Genomic DNA, 18,506 nt, shown 5'->3' on the forward strand with positions numbered 1-18,506 from the left:
TTAACCAACCCTAACATAAGATCTCTAATATAAAGCGTTGCCGTTTCGATTAATATATCTTGACTTATATGGATAAACTAATGGAGGATAAGAATGAAAAAGACTAAACATTATTCTCAAATTTCTTTTAAAAAATATATAATTAATTATCTCACACCCTTTAAATTTATTATCATTTTTTATTTATTCTTAATTAATTCACTCTTTTGTAAATATAAATTTTTTTTATTACAACTTTCTTTGGCCTTTCACCTCTTTACCCTTTATTAACCTTCTATTAATTACCCTTCCTTTCCCCGTCCGAACTGAGCCTTAGATTCCCACTTTGCTGCCTCTTCCTAGGGATCATTTCCTTTCGTCTCATACGCTATTACACGCCGCCTCAAGTCCTAAACCAGAAAACCCTCCTTGGCTCCTGCTTTCTTATCCCCGACAGTCCTTTAGGCTTCGCCTCCAGCTTCCGGCAGCCGTCGTGTTTCCCCGACTGTTTGCTCTGTTCACCGAGTAATTGAGTTAGTGAGTATAGATTTTGAGGATTTATGATTTATGGGTAACTGAGTATTTCTCGGTTTTTGTAGTTTATGCCTCTTGTGCTGTTTGCTCTCTTTATTTCGCTGTTTGCGTTTCTGAATAACTTGTATATTCACTGTGCTTTTTATATTTTCTTTGTGTTGAATTTGATTGTGCTTCTGTTTTGCTTCATTGTGTTTTCTGTTTCATTGAGGTTGAATTTGAATTTGATTTGGTTGTTATTTTGATTTCTTGGGATTTTACTTGTTTTGTAGCTATCATGACTGATGAAACTTCCCATGATGTCAAGGACGAGGTGGCAGAAGTAAGCTCTCTTCTATTTTCGGTTGTCCTACATTGATTGGGTGTTGATTCTTAGCAGACCAACGAATTCTAACAAGAAACTTGTTACCTTTTTCATATTGCCACTGTGTACTCTTGTGCGGGTGCTTGATACTGTCATAGCCGTGTAATGAAATGACCAGGCTACAAAGACATCTTGTATTTTTCAAATTGCATAAAAATTATGCTTCTCTATTTGTGTATATACTGGTTCAAGTTATTTGCTCCACCTTGACCTCTTCATGATAAACAAAAATTTCCAACATATTGATGCTTATAGTAATGTAAATGACTGGGTTCACTAAAGTGGTTTTGGGTCTAACTGTTGTGTGCATTTGTGGGTTAAAATTTTGCTAGATTTCTCTTCTTTTGGTAATGTATGTTTTGTTTTGTGAGGATTATTTTGTTAAGTTGAAACCTGTCAATTTACTTGGTGTACTGTTATATGCATAATGAGTTATTAGCACTAGACTTCTACCTAAGATCAGTGATGGAGTTAGTTTGATGCTCCATTAATGAGCTGATATAAAGGTATTATGCTTTTACTTCATTAGTTGCATTGGTCATTGCATATGTACATTGTAGCTTGCCCCCTTTGATCCTACCAAAAAGAAGAAGAAGAAGAAGGTTGTCGTACAGGATAGCGCAGATGATTCTGTGGACAAGCTCACTGAGAAAACTGAATCGATATCAGGTACCTGAAGTGGAATTTTACTTATATTGGTTTTATTTACTTTACAAAGTATGTGTGAATGACTTGTCTAAGGACATGAATTGCATTTGTTATGGGTGTTATTATTATTATTATTATTATTATTTTTTCTCTAATTGCAGTCTCTGATGGCCTTGAGAGTACTTTCGCTGGTTTGAAAAAGAAGAAGAAGAAGCCAGTAAGTATGTCTGTTCTTCAAGATGTATAATTGGCCTCATCTGTATATTTATATATGCAGCAGCAATGAACTTGTGATGCTTGAACATGATTGATATTGTAGGTAGAAACAAGTATTTTGAATGAAGAAAGTGTGGATGCTGGAGAAGATTTGGATGGCAAGAAGTCACATTCTCTATTGCTTTGAACCTATATTTACTATTTTTTACTGAATCTAAGAGGCATCGTTTCTTCCTTTTTTAGATCATGTAGGGGAGGGTGAAGAAGGAGAAGGAATTGAGCTGCAACAGCAGCTTTATCCATGGGAAGGGAGTGACCGTGATTATGAATATGAAGAGGTATTGTATTCCTTTCAATGCATTTGTATTTCCCTTTTTAATTAGTGTAAAATTTTTTTGCTCTGTTATGCTATTGTCAGTTGTGGCTATTTTGTACATAAGTTGATGTAGTATTAGACATTATGAATATCTTTGTGTGTGTGTATGTGTGTGTGCATGTGCATGTATCAATTGATAGCTGAATTGTTAATTCCTTGTTTTCTAGCACTTGCAAAAGTTCATGTGCTTCATGTTTAATAATTTACTTATTAGCCATTTGCCTAAGGTTATGAGGTTCGCTTCCTTGTGATGTGGAGGTCATAGTTTCAAAGATCGAAATAGCTTCCTTTTGTGTGTACCTAACGCCTCTCAAGGCTTTTGGCTTGGGAAGCCTCATGCAGTGCAACTTATTAGCCCTTTCTCTAAAATTTTTGTGGGTTTGCCAAGCCATGGGTTCTTTGGTTTGGTGGAGGTGTTTCGGGCGCGAATTACATACTTCTGCCCCCCCTTTTTTTTTTTGGTTTCTATGCGTGTAACACTGCATAAATCTCTCCAAAGGTAGTTACTGTGTTTCTCATCTTTGGTCATGAGTCCTTGTTTCTTATTCTGTAGTTCTTGCGGAATGCATACTGACAGGTCCTTTTCTTTCCAATTTTGACATGGGCAGCTTCTTGGTAGGGTCTTCAACATTTTGCGGGAGAACAATCCAGAGCTTGCTGGAGATAGGCGGAGAACTGTGATGAGGCCTCCACAGGTTCTTCGTGAGGGAACAAAGAAGACTGTTTTTGTGAATTTTATGGATCTCTGCAAGACGTATGTATATGTTCTCTTCTTTTTTGCCTTTTAACAATCTGGGCCACGAAGCATAGTTTGTATACATGCATTACTGCTGATCATCTTATAGTTTTACTTACCATTTTTATGAAATCAGACTTCTAATTCTTTTTATGTGTAAACTAGACCGTATTTATCAAGGGATTCCATTTTTATTGGGTGCAATTATTATTATTACTACTGTACATCTTAATAAGATCTGTTTGCACATTCTGGATGTTAGAACTCTTTCTTTGATATTGTATAATTGTTTTAGACATATGATTCATGTATTGAGATGTATACATTAGTGTTTATATTTTTTCCATGTGACTGCTAAAGTTATTCATATCTCTGACATCTTCGCTTTCTTTGATGTGCAAAAATTTCAGAATGCATCGGCAACCAGATCATGTCATGGCCTTCTTACTTGCTGAATTGGGGACAAGTGGATCACTTGATGGACAGCAAAGGCTAGTTGTGAAGGGGAGATTTGCTCCCAAAAATTTTGAGGGTATCTTGCGCCGATATATCAGTTAGTACCTCCTCTTTTAAAGTTGATTTGCTTCATCTTAAGCTGTGAAATAGTTATTGTTTAGCAGGTAGTTTATGTTCCTATTGGCTGAGCATTATGATTTCTTTACTTTTCAGATGAGTATGTCATTTGCCTTGGTTGCAAAAGTCCAGACACTATACTTTCAAAGGAGAACCGTCTCTTTTTCCTCAGATGTGAGAAGGTAACAGTTCATAAATTCTTATATCATTCCTATTTCCTTTTCCTAAGGTGAGTCGGTGCATCATAGCACTCTTGGTTTGTGTATGTGTAGTAGTCTTTCAATAGGCAGGGATATCAATATTATTATTTTTTAAATATTTATATATTATTTTATTCTTGAAATAGTTAAATTGGTTAAAAAATATAGGTAATCATATCCGATTAAACAAAATAACTCATTAATAGCCCAATTCTACATTTGAGAGGAGCATTATCATCATCATCATCATCATTTACTTTGATATTAACGCAACTCAACTCAACTAAACCTTTATCCCAAAAAATTTGGGGTCGACTGAATGGATCCAACGATTTTGGGTTAAATCCTCAGAAATGTGTAATACTTCTAGGTCATGTTGTACTACTCTCCTCTAAGTCAGTTTAGGCCCACCTTTTCTTTTCTTTCTATCCTCTAACCTAATGTGTTCTACTTGTCTAACTGGAGCTTCAGTATGTCTACGCTTCACATGACCAAACCACCTCTATCTCCCTTCTCTCAACTTATCCTCAATTGACACCACTCCTACCTTTTGTCTAATACTCTCATTACGAACTTTATCTAGTTTAGTATGGCCACTCATCCACCTTAACATTCTCATTTCCGCAACTCTTAGCTTAGACACATACGACTCCTTCAGTGCCAAACACTCACTTCCATATAAATCCCTTTGACTCTAGAGTACTTCTTCAAAGCTCTAAAACTTAAATCCCTTTGACTCTAGAGTACTTCTCCAAAGCTCTAATTTTGTATTTACTCTTTATGTCTCATCTATCAGAACTATATCATCCGCAAATATTATGCACCAGGGGATAGTCTCTTGTATATGTTTCGTCAATTCATCTAAAACTAATGTAAAAAGGTAAGGGCTTACAGCTGAACCTTGGTGTAATCCAACTGAGATAGGAAAATCTCGTGTCCCCTCCCACTGTGCGCAGTAGTTGCTCCTTCATACATATCTTTCAACACTTGTATGTACCTAATAAATACCCTATTCTGTGTTAACACTCTCCATAAGACATATCTTGGAACACTATCACAAGCCTTTTCCAAATCGTTAAAAACCATGTGTAGATCTTTCTTCCTATCTCTATATTTCTTCATCAAGCTTCTAATGAGAAAGATCGCTTCAATAGTTGAACGATTGGGCATGAAGCCAAATTGATTGGGAGAGATAGAAGTATCATGACGAAGTCGATGTTCTACAACTATCTCCCACAAATTCATAGTATGGCTCATGAGTTTAATTCCCCTATAGTTTGAGCAATTCTGTATGTCTCCCTTATTTTGAAAAATATGTATTAAAATACTCCTCCTCCATTCATCAGATATTTTCTTTGAGTTTAGAATTTTATTAAACAATTTAGTTAACTATGCCACTCCCATATCTCCCAAACACTTTCACACTTCAATTGGTATTCCATCTGGTCCACAGGTTTTACCCACTTTCATTCTCTTAAGTGCTTAATTTACTTCTAAAAATCTAATCCTTCTAGTATAATTCATATTTTTTTATATTGCTCTATAATCTATATTCACGTTATTACCATTTTGACTATTATTAAAGATATCATCAAAATAATTTCTCCATCTTTCTTAAATGTCCTCATCTTTCATCAACACTTTTCCTTCTTTATCCTTAATGCACATAACTTGATTGAGATCTTAGACATTTCTTTTCTCTTCTCTTTGCTAATCTATAAATATCTCTCTCCTTTTTTAATCCCAAGTTTCTCATATAACTTTTCAAAGGCCTGCGCTCTTACTTGACTAACTGCCTTTTTTGCCTATTTCTTTGCTATTTTGTACTATTCATATGCCTCATTATTGTTATTGATTTAGAAAATGCTATATTGTAATTTTTTTCAGTTTTGCTGTTATTGACATGTAGTGCATCTAAAGTTGTCATTTGCCAAATATTGTCTTGAGGAGGCCGGAGGCCTAGGATGATCTTAAGATTTGCCTACATTGTCAGATTGTTTAGCACATGACAGATATATTGAGTGGTTCTGAGGCCTCTCCTCCTCTTCCTTTTGTTCATGGTAACCTGATGAATGTTTTGTATGCAATTGAACAAAGTATAATGTTAAGGGCCCAATTGCTCATTCGAGATAAGCACCGGGGCTTGTAGGTGGATGTGGCCTTATTTATTTATTTGTTTTTGATATTGATTTGGAAAATTGTATATTGTAATTTTTGTCAGTTTTTCTGTTATTGCCATGAAAGCGTATCTAAAATTGTTACATGCCATTTTTTTATCTTGAGGAGGCCTAGGATGATTTTAAGATTTGCCTAAATTGTTGGATTGTGTTCTTATGATGTACATGGTAACCTGATCGAGGTTGGGTTTTAGTAGAAACATGCCAGCATTTGAGATAAGTACATTCGAGAAAAGTTTATCTAATTAAACAAAATAGATCGTGAAGGGCCCAATTGCACATTTGAGATAAGTACAAGGGTCTCTAGATGCATTTGGCCTTATTTTGCTATTTTTGATATTGACTTGGAAAATGTTATATAGTTATTTTTCAGTTTTGCTGTAATTGCTATGATAGTTTATCCAAATTGTCATTTGCCAAATCTTGTTTTGAGGAGGCCTAGGATGATTTAAGATTTGCCTACATTGTCAGATTGTTCGGCCCATGACACATATATTGAGTGCTTCTGAGGCCTTCTCTTTCTTCTTCTTGTTCTGCTGCTTATGTAAGTGCTAACCTGATGAAGATTGTTTCCCAATAGAACCATTACTCTTGATATGCTTTAGTCAGCTTTTGTATTACGAGATTCTCCTTGATGTGAAATATAGTACTGACATTAACTGCGCTGGTTTTACAATGCGATGTAGAAGGTTTCACTTACTGCATTGGTATGTCTTATTTAAATTAATGCCTTCACTCGGTGTTTACATTGTAGTGTGTTTTGGGAACTCTCTTTCTCAACCTTGAATTGCTCATTGTAATTTCTTATTGTTTTCATTTTGCTGTATTTCTCTTTTCTGATCTTGTTATACTTGTGCAGTGTGGTTCTGGACGATCAGTTGCCCCAATCAAAGCTGGTTTTGTTGCTCGTGTTGGCCGCAGAAACACAGGGACATGAGTCTTCTAAGGCTGAGTTTTGTTGCCTGTGTTAGCAGTATGAAATATTGAGACATGAATCTTTTAAAGCTGAGCTGTGCAGTTGATGAGAAGCTATGAATTTTGTATACAGTATCTACTCTCCACTGTTTACTCTGATGTTTACCAGAGTTAAATAATACTATATATTAAGTTGTGAGCGCTGCTTTTTTTTTTTTTTTTTTAATTTATTTTACATCTTAAAGAAAATAGTATCGATTTTGGTTGATCGATCATCGTGTCAACTTGCTGTCTCATACAAACTCCGCTCCATGGTGTGTTATTCCATGGCCAATCTGCATCACGGCACTCTCTGCAGCAATGGAATATATTTTGCTTCTGATATGTTTCTGCATTACATCACTTCCTGCAGCAATAGTGAATAATACTCCCTGCAGGGTTCTTTCCATTAGGGAACATGCAGGAAAAGCCTTGCATGTTGAAGATGTTAACTACGAGCATTGTTGCTGGTAGGAGTTAACTACAAACTGATCAAACTTATGAATCTGTACTAATTTGGCCCAATCTCTGTAGTTTTTAGATGAGTTATATTGGTTATGGGTTAGAAGTTATGTAAACTGATATATTTCGGTTTGATTTTGGTTTTGAAAATTATCAAACCAATGAAACTTGAATCGATGCTTATTCACAATAAAGAAGGTGACTGAACATTTCTATTGTAAGTCATGGAATTTGACATTTTATTTTGCTTTTGTCTCTAATAATTATCCTATATGCTAATATGAAAGAATTTGTAAAAGTTTATTATCAAAAAGTGTAAAGAAGTTCAATTTGAATTGAATATTTCAAAATATGAGTGTTAATTTTTTTTTTCAATTAATAAATTATAATAATTTTAATTATTTTAATGTATGCATGAGTGTAAAAAAAAGTACAATCGAATTTAACTCGAAACCAGCCCGTTTTATTGTAAAAAAATTGAAGATATTAATTTTGTAATTTTTTTTGGTTAGTTTAGGCTTCAATATTTTTTAAACTGATTTAGTCGATTTTGTTTAGATAAATACATTGAACCCGTTCATACTGACTCGTGTACCTTTAGTCGCTTAGAGATGCTAGCAAGGGAACCAACAAATTCTGATATGCCCTTAAAGCGCTGCTTTTGAATTTGTTTTGATACCTGCAATGAAAAACAAATATTATATAAATTTTTACCATATGGATACCTATTAAGCACACATGAACATGAACTTGATTTGAATTGGTAGAGCATCCATGATTAATGGCTTGTGTGAGGTTTTGAACGGTGGCGCCATTTGCAAACCAGAAGTCTCTCGTTTACCATAAGAGAAACAGGTAAGCACATACTCGGTGTTTTGTGCACAGTTGTAAGCCACCATCGCACTAGTCTCTAACCTCACTAACGTTTACACTCAGCACTCCATCTAGGGTTAGTACATTCTTTGTTGATTTACAATCCTTAGAGATCTATACCAAATTTAAACCAATTACTGCACTAGCACTATTAGCAAAGCTAGATTTTGCAGATGCAATTCAAGCAAAAAACTATCACTTGGTGAAAATTTTTACTTGCATTAAGGAGTATAAAATTTTTTTATACACTCGATTAATCAAAATTCAAGAAATCATATTTTGTAATAAGACTTATCGTGTTTTGTAATAGGATATATCATCTTTTTAACAATGTATTGATTATTAATTGAATGGGTATATGCATCTTTATATAGACAATAAGTTTTCCCTTAATTGGAAGAGAATGAATGAAGCATTTAAGGATGCATTAATCAGGGATATCTGACAAAAGGAATTGTTTTATTTATAAACTTCACCTTCATATGCGTAGAGTTATTTTAAATCTTTCTATCCCGACTAATGTGTCTATCTTTTAAAACTTGAGAGTGATAAATACATTTTTGTTACCACTAGATATATTAGCAGTTGCAGATTGTTTGATTTGGTGCCATTATTGATACTTCTGCGGCTATAGGTTCGCATTTTTACCTAATATGGGAAGTGACATCCATTGATGAATGGTTATACAATGGCGATCCTTATGAGCTAATTGTTCTACACTTCTTTCTCGGTGTTAACTTATTCATGCAAAGGCATATTCTCTTAAAAAATGGTGAAAAATGAAAAAAATTATTATATACAATTATCTCTTGTTGTTATCATTCATTTCTAATTTAATGGTTAAACAGAAGCCTAATTTCATCTATGTAAAGGTTGCTATACTTCAAGTTTTAATTCCCATTTAACTTTAATTTGTCATATAAAAATTGCTTAGTTTAATTTGAATGTGTTTTGTCAAATTTTAGTGAAATTCAACCAAATTTTCCAGTTTAACATCCAAGTAATTTTTCTTTCAACATAACAATACAATAAATTAATATATCTATAATCTACAATATATATGAATATACAAATGAGAGATAAACTTTTGAATGGATAAAAATATACTTAATATAATTATAAATTACTATTAATTAATTATTTATTAATTAAACTTACAAACGTTATCAACGTAGAAGACTACTACAATCCAAGTAGAAGAAATTTTTTATACAAAATTTTATAAACTAAGTGATTAATTAAATAAAAAAGAAATTAATTGAATAAAAATTACCAATTGAGTTTTATTTAAAAAATTTGAAATGCAATTCAATGGAAATTTTAATTTAATGTTCTTTTTTGAAAATAATTATAATCTTAACAAAATTTAAATTCCAATCTCATAAACATTCTTAAATTATGATATATTGAAATATAACATTTTAAAAAGTATTGACCATAACAATAATACATATTAAAATACAAAACCATTGGACAAAACATTTATTAGCAAATTTATATATTTTCAAAAATTTTAAAATTATAAAAAATTAAAGTTAATTTTAATTATAATTTACTTACAGCATAGAAAGTGAAAATTCTACTATGCGAAATAAATATGCACAGTTTAAAATTTTTTAATTTGAAACAAAAAATGATATTAATATTAATGGAAATAGAAAAAATGATACTGTAAAGCTAAAATTGGATCAGATCAAACTTATTTTACAATTTTGATACAACTTTGAGTCTTTATCAATAACTAAAATCTATGTACGAATTAAAAAAAAAATAAAAGTTAAATTAATTTTACACGTATATTTTTTATATTTGTTAAAATATATAATATAATTTGAATGAGTCGATATATTTATTTATAATTAAATATAATAAATAAATTACATATTTTTGTATTATATTGTTGCCCTTGATTCAAAGACTACTCGATTAAATGAAGGAAGAGGACTGTACATTTTGCATGCATGCCTAGGCACTTCTTCACTGCCAAAATGGACTGAGATTGACATTTTTTAATGGGTCTGATCAACAAAACATAATAAAAAAAACAATACTTATTATTTATTGTGTGTTCTTTATATTTCAAAAGATTTTATTCTATTGTATAATTAATTTTTAATTACAGTCGTAAGCTTACCTACATGTGGCCATATTTTCGTCCTACTCTTTCTCCTTATCTCTAGCTTTAAAGTTGTTGGAGACTGATAACGTTAATAATTAATTGCGGATTTGCACCAAATCTTAAAAATAATATTAACGTTACCATATTTTGTTGACTTTGATGTTATAGTGCCAAGACAAAAAAAAGTTGCTGCAATTATTTTTTAATATACATATATGAGTAAAAAAATTTTCTTTTGAGAAAGCTACTATATTTCTCTTAATACTCAACTCATCTCAACTAAACTTTTATCCTAAAAATTTGGGATCGACTATATAGATTCGCTTTATCCACTCAAAATAATTTTGGGTTAAATTCTCAGAAATGTATAATGCTTCTACGTTATGCTGTATAACTCTCCTCTAAGTCAATTTAGGTCTACCCATTTTTTTCTTTCTATCCTCTAACCTAATGTGCTCTACTTATCTACACATGACCAAACTACCTCAATCTTCCTTCTCTCAACTTATCCTCAATTGGCACCACTCCTACCTTTTCTCTAATACTCTCATTACAGACTTTATCTAGTCTAGTATGGCCACTCATCCACCTTAACATTCTCATCTCTGCAACTCTTATCTTAGACGCATACGACTCCTTCATTGCCCAACACTCACTACCATATAATATAGTCGGTCATATAGTTGTACGGTAAAATTTTCCTTTCAACTTATTGGGAATCTTGCGATCACATAAAACTCCCATAGCACGTCTACACTTCAACTATCTGGCTTTAATCTTATAACTAACATCCTTCTCACATCCCCTATCTACTTGAAGGATTGAGCCGAGATATTTAAAGTGATTACTTTGGGATAGTACCACTCCATCCAAACTAACTCCTTCCCTATCACTAGTTTGGCCTTCACTGAACTTGCAATGCATGTATTCTGTCTTTGTTCTACTTAACTTAAAGCCCTTTAACTCTAGAGTACTTCTCCAAAATTCTAGCTTTCTATTGACTCATTCTCGCATCTCATCTATCAGAACAATATCATCCGCAAACATCATGCACCAAGGAATACTCTCTTGTATATGTTTCGTTAATTCATCTTAAACTAATGTAAAAAGGTAGGGGCTTATAGCTGATCCTTGGTGTAATCTAATTGAGATCGGAAAATCTCTTATGTCCCCTCCCACTGTGCGCACAATAGTAGTTGCTCCTTCGTACATATCTTTCAACACTTGTATGTACCTAATAGATACCCTCTTTTGTTCTAACACACTCCTCCATAAGACATCTTTTAGAACACTATCATAAGCCTTCTCCAAATCAATAAAAACTATGTGTAGATCTTTCTTCACATCTCTTTATTTGTCCATCAAGATTCTAATGAGAAAGATCGCTTCCATAGTTAAATGACCGGGCATGAAGCCAAATTGATTGAGAGAAATAGAAGTATCATGATGTAGTCGATGCTCCACGACTCTCTCCCACAACTTCATAGTATAGCTCATAAGTTTAATTCCCCTATAGTTTGAGCAACTCTGTATGTCTCTTTTATTTTTAAAAATAGGTACTAAAATACTCCTCCTCCATTCATCAGGCATTCTCTTTGAGTTTAGAATCTTATTAAATAATTTAGTTAACCATGCCAATCCCATATCTCCCAAACACTTCCACACTTCAATTGGTATTCCATCGAGTCCATAGGCTTTACCCACTTTCATTCTCTTAAGTGCTTCCTTTACTTTTAAAGATCTAATCCTTCTAGTATAATTTATATTCTTTTCTATTGTTCTATAGTTTATATTCACACTATTACCATTTTGACTATTATTAAAGAGTTCATTAAAATAATTTCTCCATCTTTCTTTAATGTCCTCGTCTTTCAATAATACTTTTCCTTCTTTATCCTTAATGCACCTAACTTGATTGAGATCTTGACATTTCCTTTCTCTCCTCCTTGCTAATTAATAAATATCTTTTTCCCCTTCTTTAGTTCTAAGTTTTTCATATAACTTTTCAAAGGCTTGTGCTCTTGCTTGACTAATTGCCTTTTTTGCCTCTTTCTTTGCTATCTTGTTTCATATGCCTCATTATTATCACATTTAGGTAATTTCTTATGCCATTCCCTTTTTCTCTTCATTGCCTTTTGTACTTCCTTATTCTACCACCATCTCTCTTTTGAGGGTGGTCCATGTCCTTTAGACTCTCCAAGTACTTTTCTAGCTACTTCTCTAATCTTTGATGCCATCTGTATCTACATATCATTGGCCTCCATATCCAGCTTCCATGCTTCGGACTCGAGAAGCTCATTTTTGAACTTCACTTGCTTTACTCCTTTGAACTCCCACCACTTTGTTCGAGCTACACTATTTCTTTTGACCTTACTTGAATTGTTCCTAAACTTGACATCCAAGACCATTACCCGATGTTGACTTGTTAAAGCCTCTCTAGGAATGACCTTGCAATCCTTGCATAGAGCTCTATTTGTCTTCCTAGTTAAGAGAAAGTCGATTTGGCTTCTATGTTGCCCACTTTTGAAAGTCACTAAATGTGACTCTCTTTTTATAAAGTAGGTATTTGCTAGTATTAGGTCGTATGCCATAGCAAAATCCAGAATTCTTTTTCCCTCCTCATTTCGACTGCCAAAACCAAAACCTCCATAAACATTCTCATAACCTTGCCTATCACTTCCTACATGTCCATTCAAATCTCCACCAATGAAAATATTCTCTTCATTCGGTATGCTTTGCATTAAATCATCTATATCTTTCAAAAACCTTTGTTTACTCTCACTATCTAGTCCTATTTGTGGGGCATAAGTACTAACTATATTTATTGTTTCTCCTTCTAGTACTAGTTTTACTAGTATAATTCTATCTCCTACTCTTTTCACAGCTATTACAGCGTCTTTCAATGTCCTGTTTATGATTATACTCACTCCGTTCTTGTTTCTCTCCTTTCCAGTAAACTATAGTTTGTACCTTGAATTACCCACTTCCTTGCTTTTCTCTCCCACCCATTTAGTCTCCTGAATGCAAGCAATATTCACTCTTCTCCTTTCCAAGGTATCCACAAGCTCCATTAATTTTCCTGTAAGTGATCCAACATTCTAAGTACCAACCCTGATCCTCCTCCTATCCTGTTCCTTCCTAATTGATCTCCTTCTATGATATCTTCTATTATTTTCTATGTCTATCTTGTGTTCTGTTCCACTATTTGTTCTACTATCTGTCCTATGGACTAACTTCTTTACCCACACCCGTCCATGATGTGGGAACCATTGCTCACTTAACACCACACTCGAGCGCCGACATGGTGTATCGCTTTCGGTGAACGCTCTACACCCTTACATATTTCTCACTATACCCGGGCTTCGATGTAGCGCGTCATAAGTAGAGGACGCTCCAACGTTTATATCATTTGAATCCATATCATAAGGTGTGATGAAATTTTTATGCTGGTTGTCACCTACCGCAACCCTCCTCCTTTATCCGGGCTTGGGACTGACTAAGCGCAAACTACTTAGGCGGAGTTTACTATATTTCTTTTAATATGCTGGATTAATTTTTTTTTTGTTTTTTTATTATTCTTCTTCCTAAAATTAACTAGAAGAACCTGTTATATCTTGGGCAAATTTTCGCATTTATTTTCTTATGATTGATGAAATAATTTCTTAAGGATAGTGTTCCTACCAACATCTCAGGTTTATTATTTTTATTTTATTTTCTATAGATATTTTTACAACAATCTTAAGGAATTAGTGTGGATTCTACTGCCGCCAACAATGTTGTTTCTTTTTGATGATGCAAACAATTCGTCCATTGCATCTTCAATTCATGCTATTCCATCCTATTCTGTTTCCATCATGCCCATTGTTCCATAAGCCAAACCCTTCTTTGACATCTCTAAATTTGAGCTTTTTGCAGGCCATAATTTCAAGAGGTGGCAAGAGCAAATTTATTCTATTCTTGACATGCACGAAGCAGCTGCTGCCCTCATAGATCCGAAACCGATGTTAAGTACAGACCCATACAATCATTAGTACTTTCTCTAATAACATATTTGATGTCTACACCTATAAAGAAGCCAAGCAAATATGGGACTCAATGAACTTGAAGTATAATGCTAAGGATGCTTGGAAGTAGATTGTCATTGGCAATTTCACAGATGGGAGATGACAAAAGAGAAGGACAACAAAATGCAAATTAATGAGTACCACAAACTCTTAGAGGATCTCAGGACTAAAAAAATAATGTCATTTGAATCTGACATGATTGTATTGACAAAAAATAGTGTTTTTGTGGACAAAGGCTATTGTAATTAGGGACTCTTTTGTACTCAATGTTTTTGAAATAATGAATGAAAATGCATCTTCTTTTGCTTACTTAGTCGACTCTATTGATATAAAGCATGCTAGATTAAGACATGTCAGTGTTTGTTATGTTAAAAAGATGTAATATCTTGGTTTAATTTCTGGTATTAGTATTATATGCTTAAATAAATGTGAAATATGTGTAGAATCTAAATTAACTAAGAAACCTTGCCTTTCTATACAAAGAGAATTTGAATTGCTTAGTTTAATTCTGTCTGTTCTAGGAGATTTGAAACAAACAATGAATAGAGGTGGTAAAAAAATATTATGTGACCTTTATTGATGATTTTTCTAGATATACTAAGATATATTTGCTTAGAAATAAAGATAAGACTTTTGACATGTTTCTTTTATATAAAGCTGAAGTAAAAAATCAACTAAATAGGAAAATTAAAGGAGCTAGATCAGATAGAGGTGATGAATATATTTTGTTTATTGACTTTTGTGAAAAAGAATGAATAATTCATGAAATCACTCCTCCTTATTCACTTAAATCAAATGGAGTAGCAAAAAGAAAAAATAAGAGTTTAAAATAAATGATGAATGCCTTATTAGTTAGTTCTTCTACACCTGATAATCTTGGGGGAGAAGCATTATTATCTGCTTGTCATTTACAAAATAGAATTCCTATAAAAAAAACTGAGAAAACACCATATAAACTATGGAAAGGCTATGCACCATGGAAACGCTATGCATCTAACCTAAAATATTTGAAAGTGTTGGGGGTGTCTTGCTAAAATAATGCTTCCTGTCCTTAAGGAAAGAAAAATAGGTTCTGAAACATTTGATTGCATGTTTATTGGCTATGTTGAACAAAGTGCTGCTTATAGATTTCTTGTTTTGAGAAGTGATGTGTTTGATTTTAATACTATAATTGAGACAAAAAAAATGCTGAATTTTTTGAACAAATTTTTCTTTTAAAATCTGAAAATATTTCTCATGCACCTATACAAAATGATTTTGAAAATCTTTGTGATAATTTAAGAAAAAACAAAAGACAAAGGAAAGAGTCTTCCTTTGGAAATGTTTTTTATATATTATCTTGTTGAAAATGACCCTTTAACTTATTCTGATGCTATTTCTTGTTCTGATGCTCCTTTTTGGAAAGAAGCAATTAATACTAAAATTGATTCTATTACCCAAAATAGTACTGGATTTTGGTAGACTTAACTCTAGGAGTCAAACATATTGGTTGCAAGTGGATTTTAAAAAGGAAGTATAACCCTGATGGATCAACTGATAAAGTTGCAAAAGGTTTTAGTAAAAAACAAGATGTTGATTATTTTGACACTTTTGCTCCTATGGCTAGAATTTCTTCTGTTCGAGTTTTAAGTTGCTTTGGTATCAAAACAACCTTTTTAAAAAGTGATTTGGAAAAAGAAATTTATATGGTACAACCTAAGTGTTGTGTTGTTTCTGGTCAAGAAAATGAAGTTTTGCAAACTTCTTAACTCTTCATATGATTTGAAACAAGCACCAAAACAATGGCATAAGAAATTTGATCAAGTTTTGATTAGTGATGGTTTTTCCTTTATTGAAGTTGATAAATGTGTTTATACAAAACTTGTAAATGGTGAATGTGTAATTATTTGTTTATATATAGATAACATGCTCATTTTTGGTACTAGTTATCATATGGTACTTAAAACAAAATGTTTTCTTGCTTTTAAATTTGATATGAAAGATATGGGCAATGTAAGTGTGATTTTGGGTGTTAAAATTATAAGGAAAGGTGATGATGTAATGCTACTATAGGAACATTATGTTCTTCTAAAGAAGTTTAGACATTTTGTTGTCAAACCAGTGAGTACCCCTTATGATGCTAACACTTAATTAAAGAAAAATAGAGGTTGTCCTACTGCTCAATCTGAATATGCACAGATTATTGGGAGTCTATTGCATTTGTTGAATTTTTCTTGACCTGATATGGCATATGTTGTTCATAGATTAAGCAGGTATATATATAATCCCAACCATCATTATTGGGTTGCATTGATCAGACTAATGAAATATTTGAGAGGTACCATGAATTATTGTATTTTATATAGTCGATTTCCCACTTTATTAGAAGGATAGTTAATTGGATTCTAGATTCAGATGAAATAAAATTCACTAGTGGTTATGTGTTCACCCTTAGTGGTGGCACAGTAACTTAGAGATCAACCAAACGAACTATTATTATCAAATCCACCATGGAGTTAGAGTTTATTGCTCTAGAATTAACTGGTGATGAGGTTGTTTAGTTAAGAAACTTCTTAGCAAATATTTCATTGGCCATAAAACCAACATCTTTTGTGTCCATGCTTTGTGATCTCCAAGCAGCAATAACCATTGCAAAGAATAAGACTTTCAATAGTAAGAATAGATATATTCATTTAAGACATGATGTGGATAAGTAGCCGCTAAAAGATGGAACTATATCCATTGATTATGTGAAGTCAAAAGTGAATTTGGCTGATCCTCTGACTAAATTGGGAAGGAAATCAATAAATGAAACATCGAGGGCAATGAAACTTCAGCCAGTTTAAGAAATTAAAAGTGATAGAAATCTAACCTTTGTGATTGGAGATCCCATGAATTAGGTTCATATGGGTAATAAAAAGTCACTTGTTAGTTTTACTAGCATTATTAGTTATTGTCCCTTCTATGGTGTGAGAAGAGCTGGACTAATGAGCGGATGAGTTAAAAGCTCCTAATGATATTTACATCCTTATGGGTGGTGTATAAATTGCAGTATACACTTGATGAAATCACCTATATGAGTGTGGAGTGGAGCCACTCCTATGAGATTGTGGCATAATCTCTAGAGCACTTATGAAATATTAGGCTTGCGGATGGCCTATTAGCGCAAAATAACATCAATAGTGAGAATTGTGTGAGTATAATATGATTGATAGGATTCTAACTTGCTTAAAAGTGTTTTTGGTTCATAGGAGCTAAAAGCTTCACCAACAACTTTGTATGTTAAGTCTTGTCAGTCTAGGACTAGTTCACAGTCCAAAAGACACCAGATTCATAGCATTTACGCTCATGTTTTTAACCAAGCAAATATTTTAAAATAAAAATTTCAAAATAAAAATGAGCTTTTGAAACATGTGGAGGGATTGTTGTGTGTTCTTTATATTTTAAAAGAATTTATTCTACTATAAAATTAATTTTTAATTATAGTTGTAAGCTCACCTCCGTGTGGCCATTTTTTTGTCCTATTCTTTCTCCTTATCACTGTCTTTAAAGTTGTTGGAGATATTATAACGTTAATAATTTATTGCAATTTGATCCAAATCTTAAAGATAATATCAACGTTATTATCATTTGTTCCACCTTTTGCTGTCCATTATTTGCTCTATTATTTTTGCTGACTATAACATTATAGTGCCAAGAGAAAAAATAGCAGTTGCAATTATTTTTGAATTAATATACATATATCAATCTAAAAAATTTTTCTTTTGAGAGAGCTACTGCATTTCTTTTAATTTGTTGGATTAAATATTTTTCTTGCTTCTCTACTATTCTGCTTCTTGGAAATTAACTAGAAGAACCTATTATATCCTGGGCGAATTTTCACATTTAATTTTCTTGTGGTTGGTGAATTAATTCCTTAAGGATAATGTTCCTACAACACGTCTCAGGTTTACTATTTTAATTTTATTTTCCATAGATATTTTTACAACATTATTGTCATCAATAGAAAATCAAAAGAACATTATGAAGGGAAATAAATCAAAATTGCTTTCAACTTTAGTAGAAAGGAGGAAAAGTAAAACCTCCAAAGATAACCACAACAACCTCACATTGTAATTTTCCATGTCCTCGATGATAAAAAGAAAATGCCTTTGAAAGTGACAAAGATCTGGAAAATATTATTTAAAATAATTTTCTGACAAAGATTAATTAATTTGATGGGCAAATCCCAACACATAACACTTAGAACTAG

At 32.7% G+C, this 18,506-nt stretch overlaps 1 protein-coding gene across 1 annotated transcript; it reads left to right on the plus strand.

Moving 5' to 3' along the window:
* The first annotated feature begins 272 nt into the window (after positions 1-272).
* Positions 273-6,921, plus strand: LOC131171446 (eukaryotic translation initiation factor 2 subunit beta-like). Its single transcript, XM_058131564.1, has 10 exons — positions 273-516; positions 786-835; positions 1,438-1,546; positions 1,687-1,742; positions 1,845-1,899; positions 1,985-2,079; positions 2,726-2,871; positions 3,264-3,406; positions 3,523-3,608; positions 6,663-6,921. Exons 2-10 carry the CDS (start codon positions 791-793, stop codon positions 6,738-6,740), a joined length of 813 nt encoding a protein of 270 aa, XP_057987547.1. The 5' UTR covers positions 273-516; positions 786-790; the 3' UTR covers positions 6,741-6,921.
* Positions 6,922-18,506: the final 11,585 nt, after the last annotated feature.

This window comes from Hevea brasiliensis, chromosome 12 (genome assembly GCF_030052815.1).
Source record: "Hevea brasiliensis isolate MT/VB/25A 57/8 chromosome 12, ASM3005281v1, whole genome shotgun sequence".
Lineage (NCBI taxonomy): Eukaryota > Viridiplantae > Streptophyta > Magnoliopsida > Malpighiales > Euphorbiaceae > Hevea > Hevea brasiliensis.

What these genes read in the sequence shown, in the direction of transcription:
- LOC131171446 (XM_058131564.1), top strand. Translation starts at nt 791, where the DNA reads ATGACTGATGAAACTTCCCATGATGTCAAGGACGAGGTGGCAGAA. An exon ending in TTTATGGATCTCTGCAAGAC is followed by an intron (nt 2,872 to 3,263) that starts GTATGTATATGT and finishes CAAAAATTTCAG; the next exon opens with AATGCATCGGCAACCAGATC. An exon ending in TTTTCCTCAGATGTGAGAAG is followed by an intron (nt 3,609 to 6,662) that starts GTAACAGTTCAT and finishes ATACTTGTGCAG; the next exon opens with TGTGGTTCTGGACGATCAGT.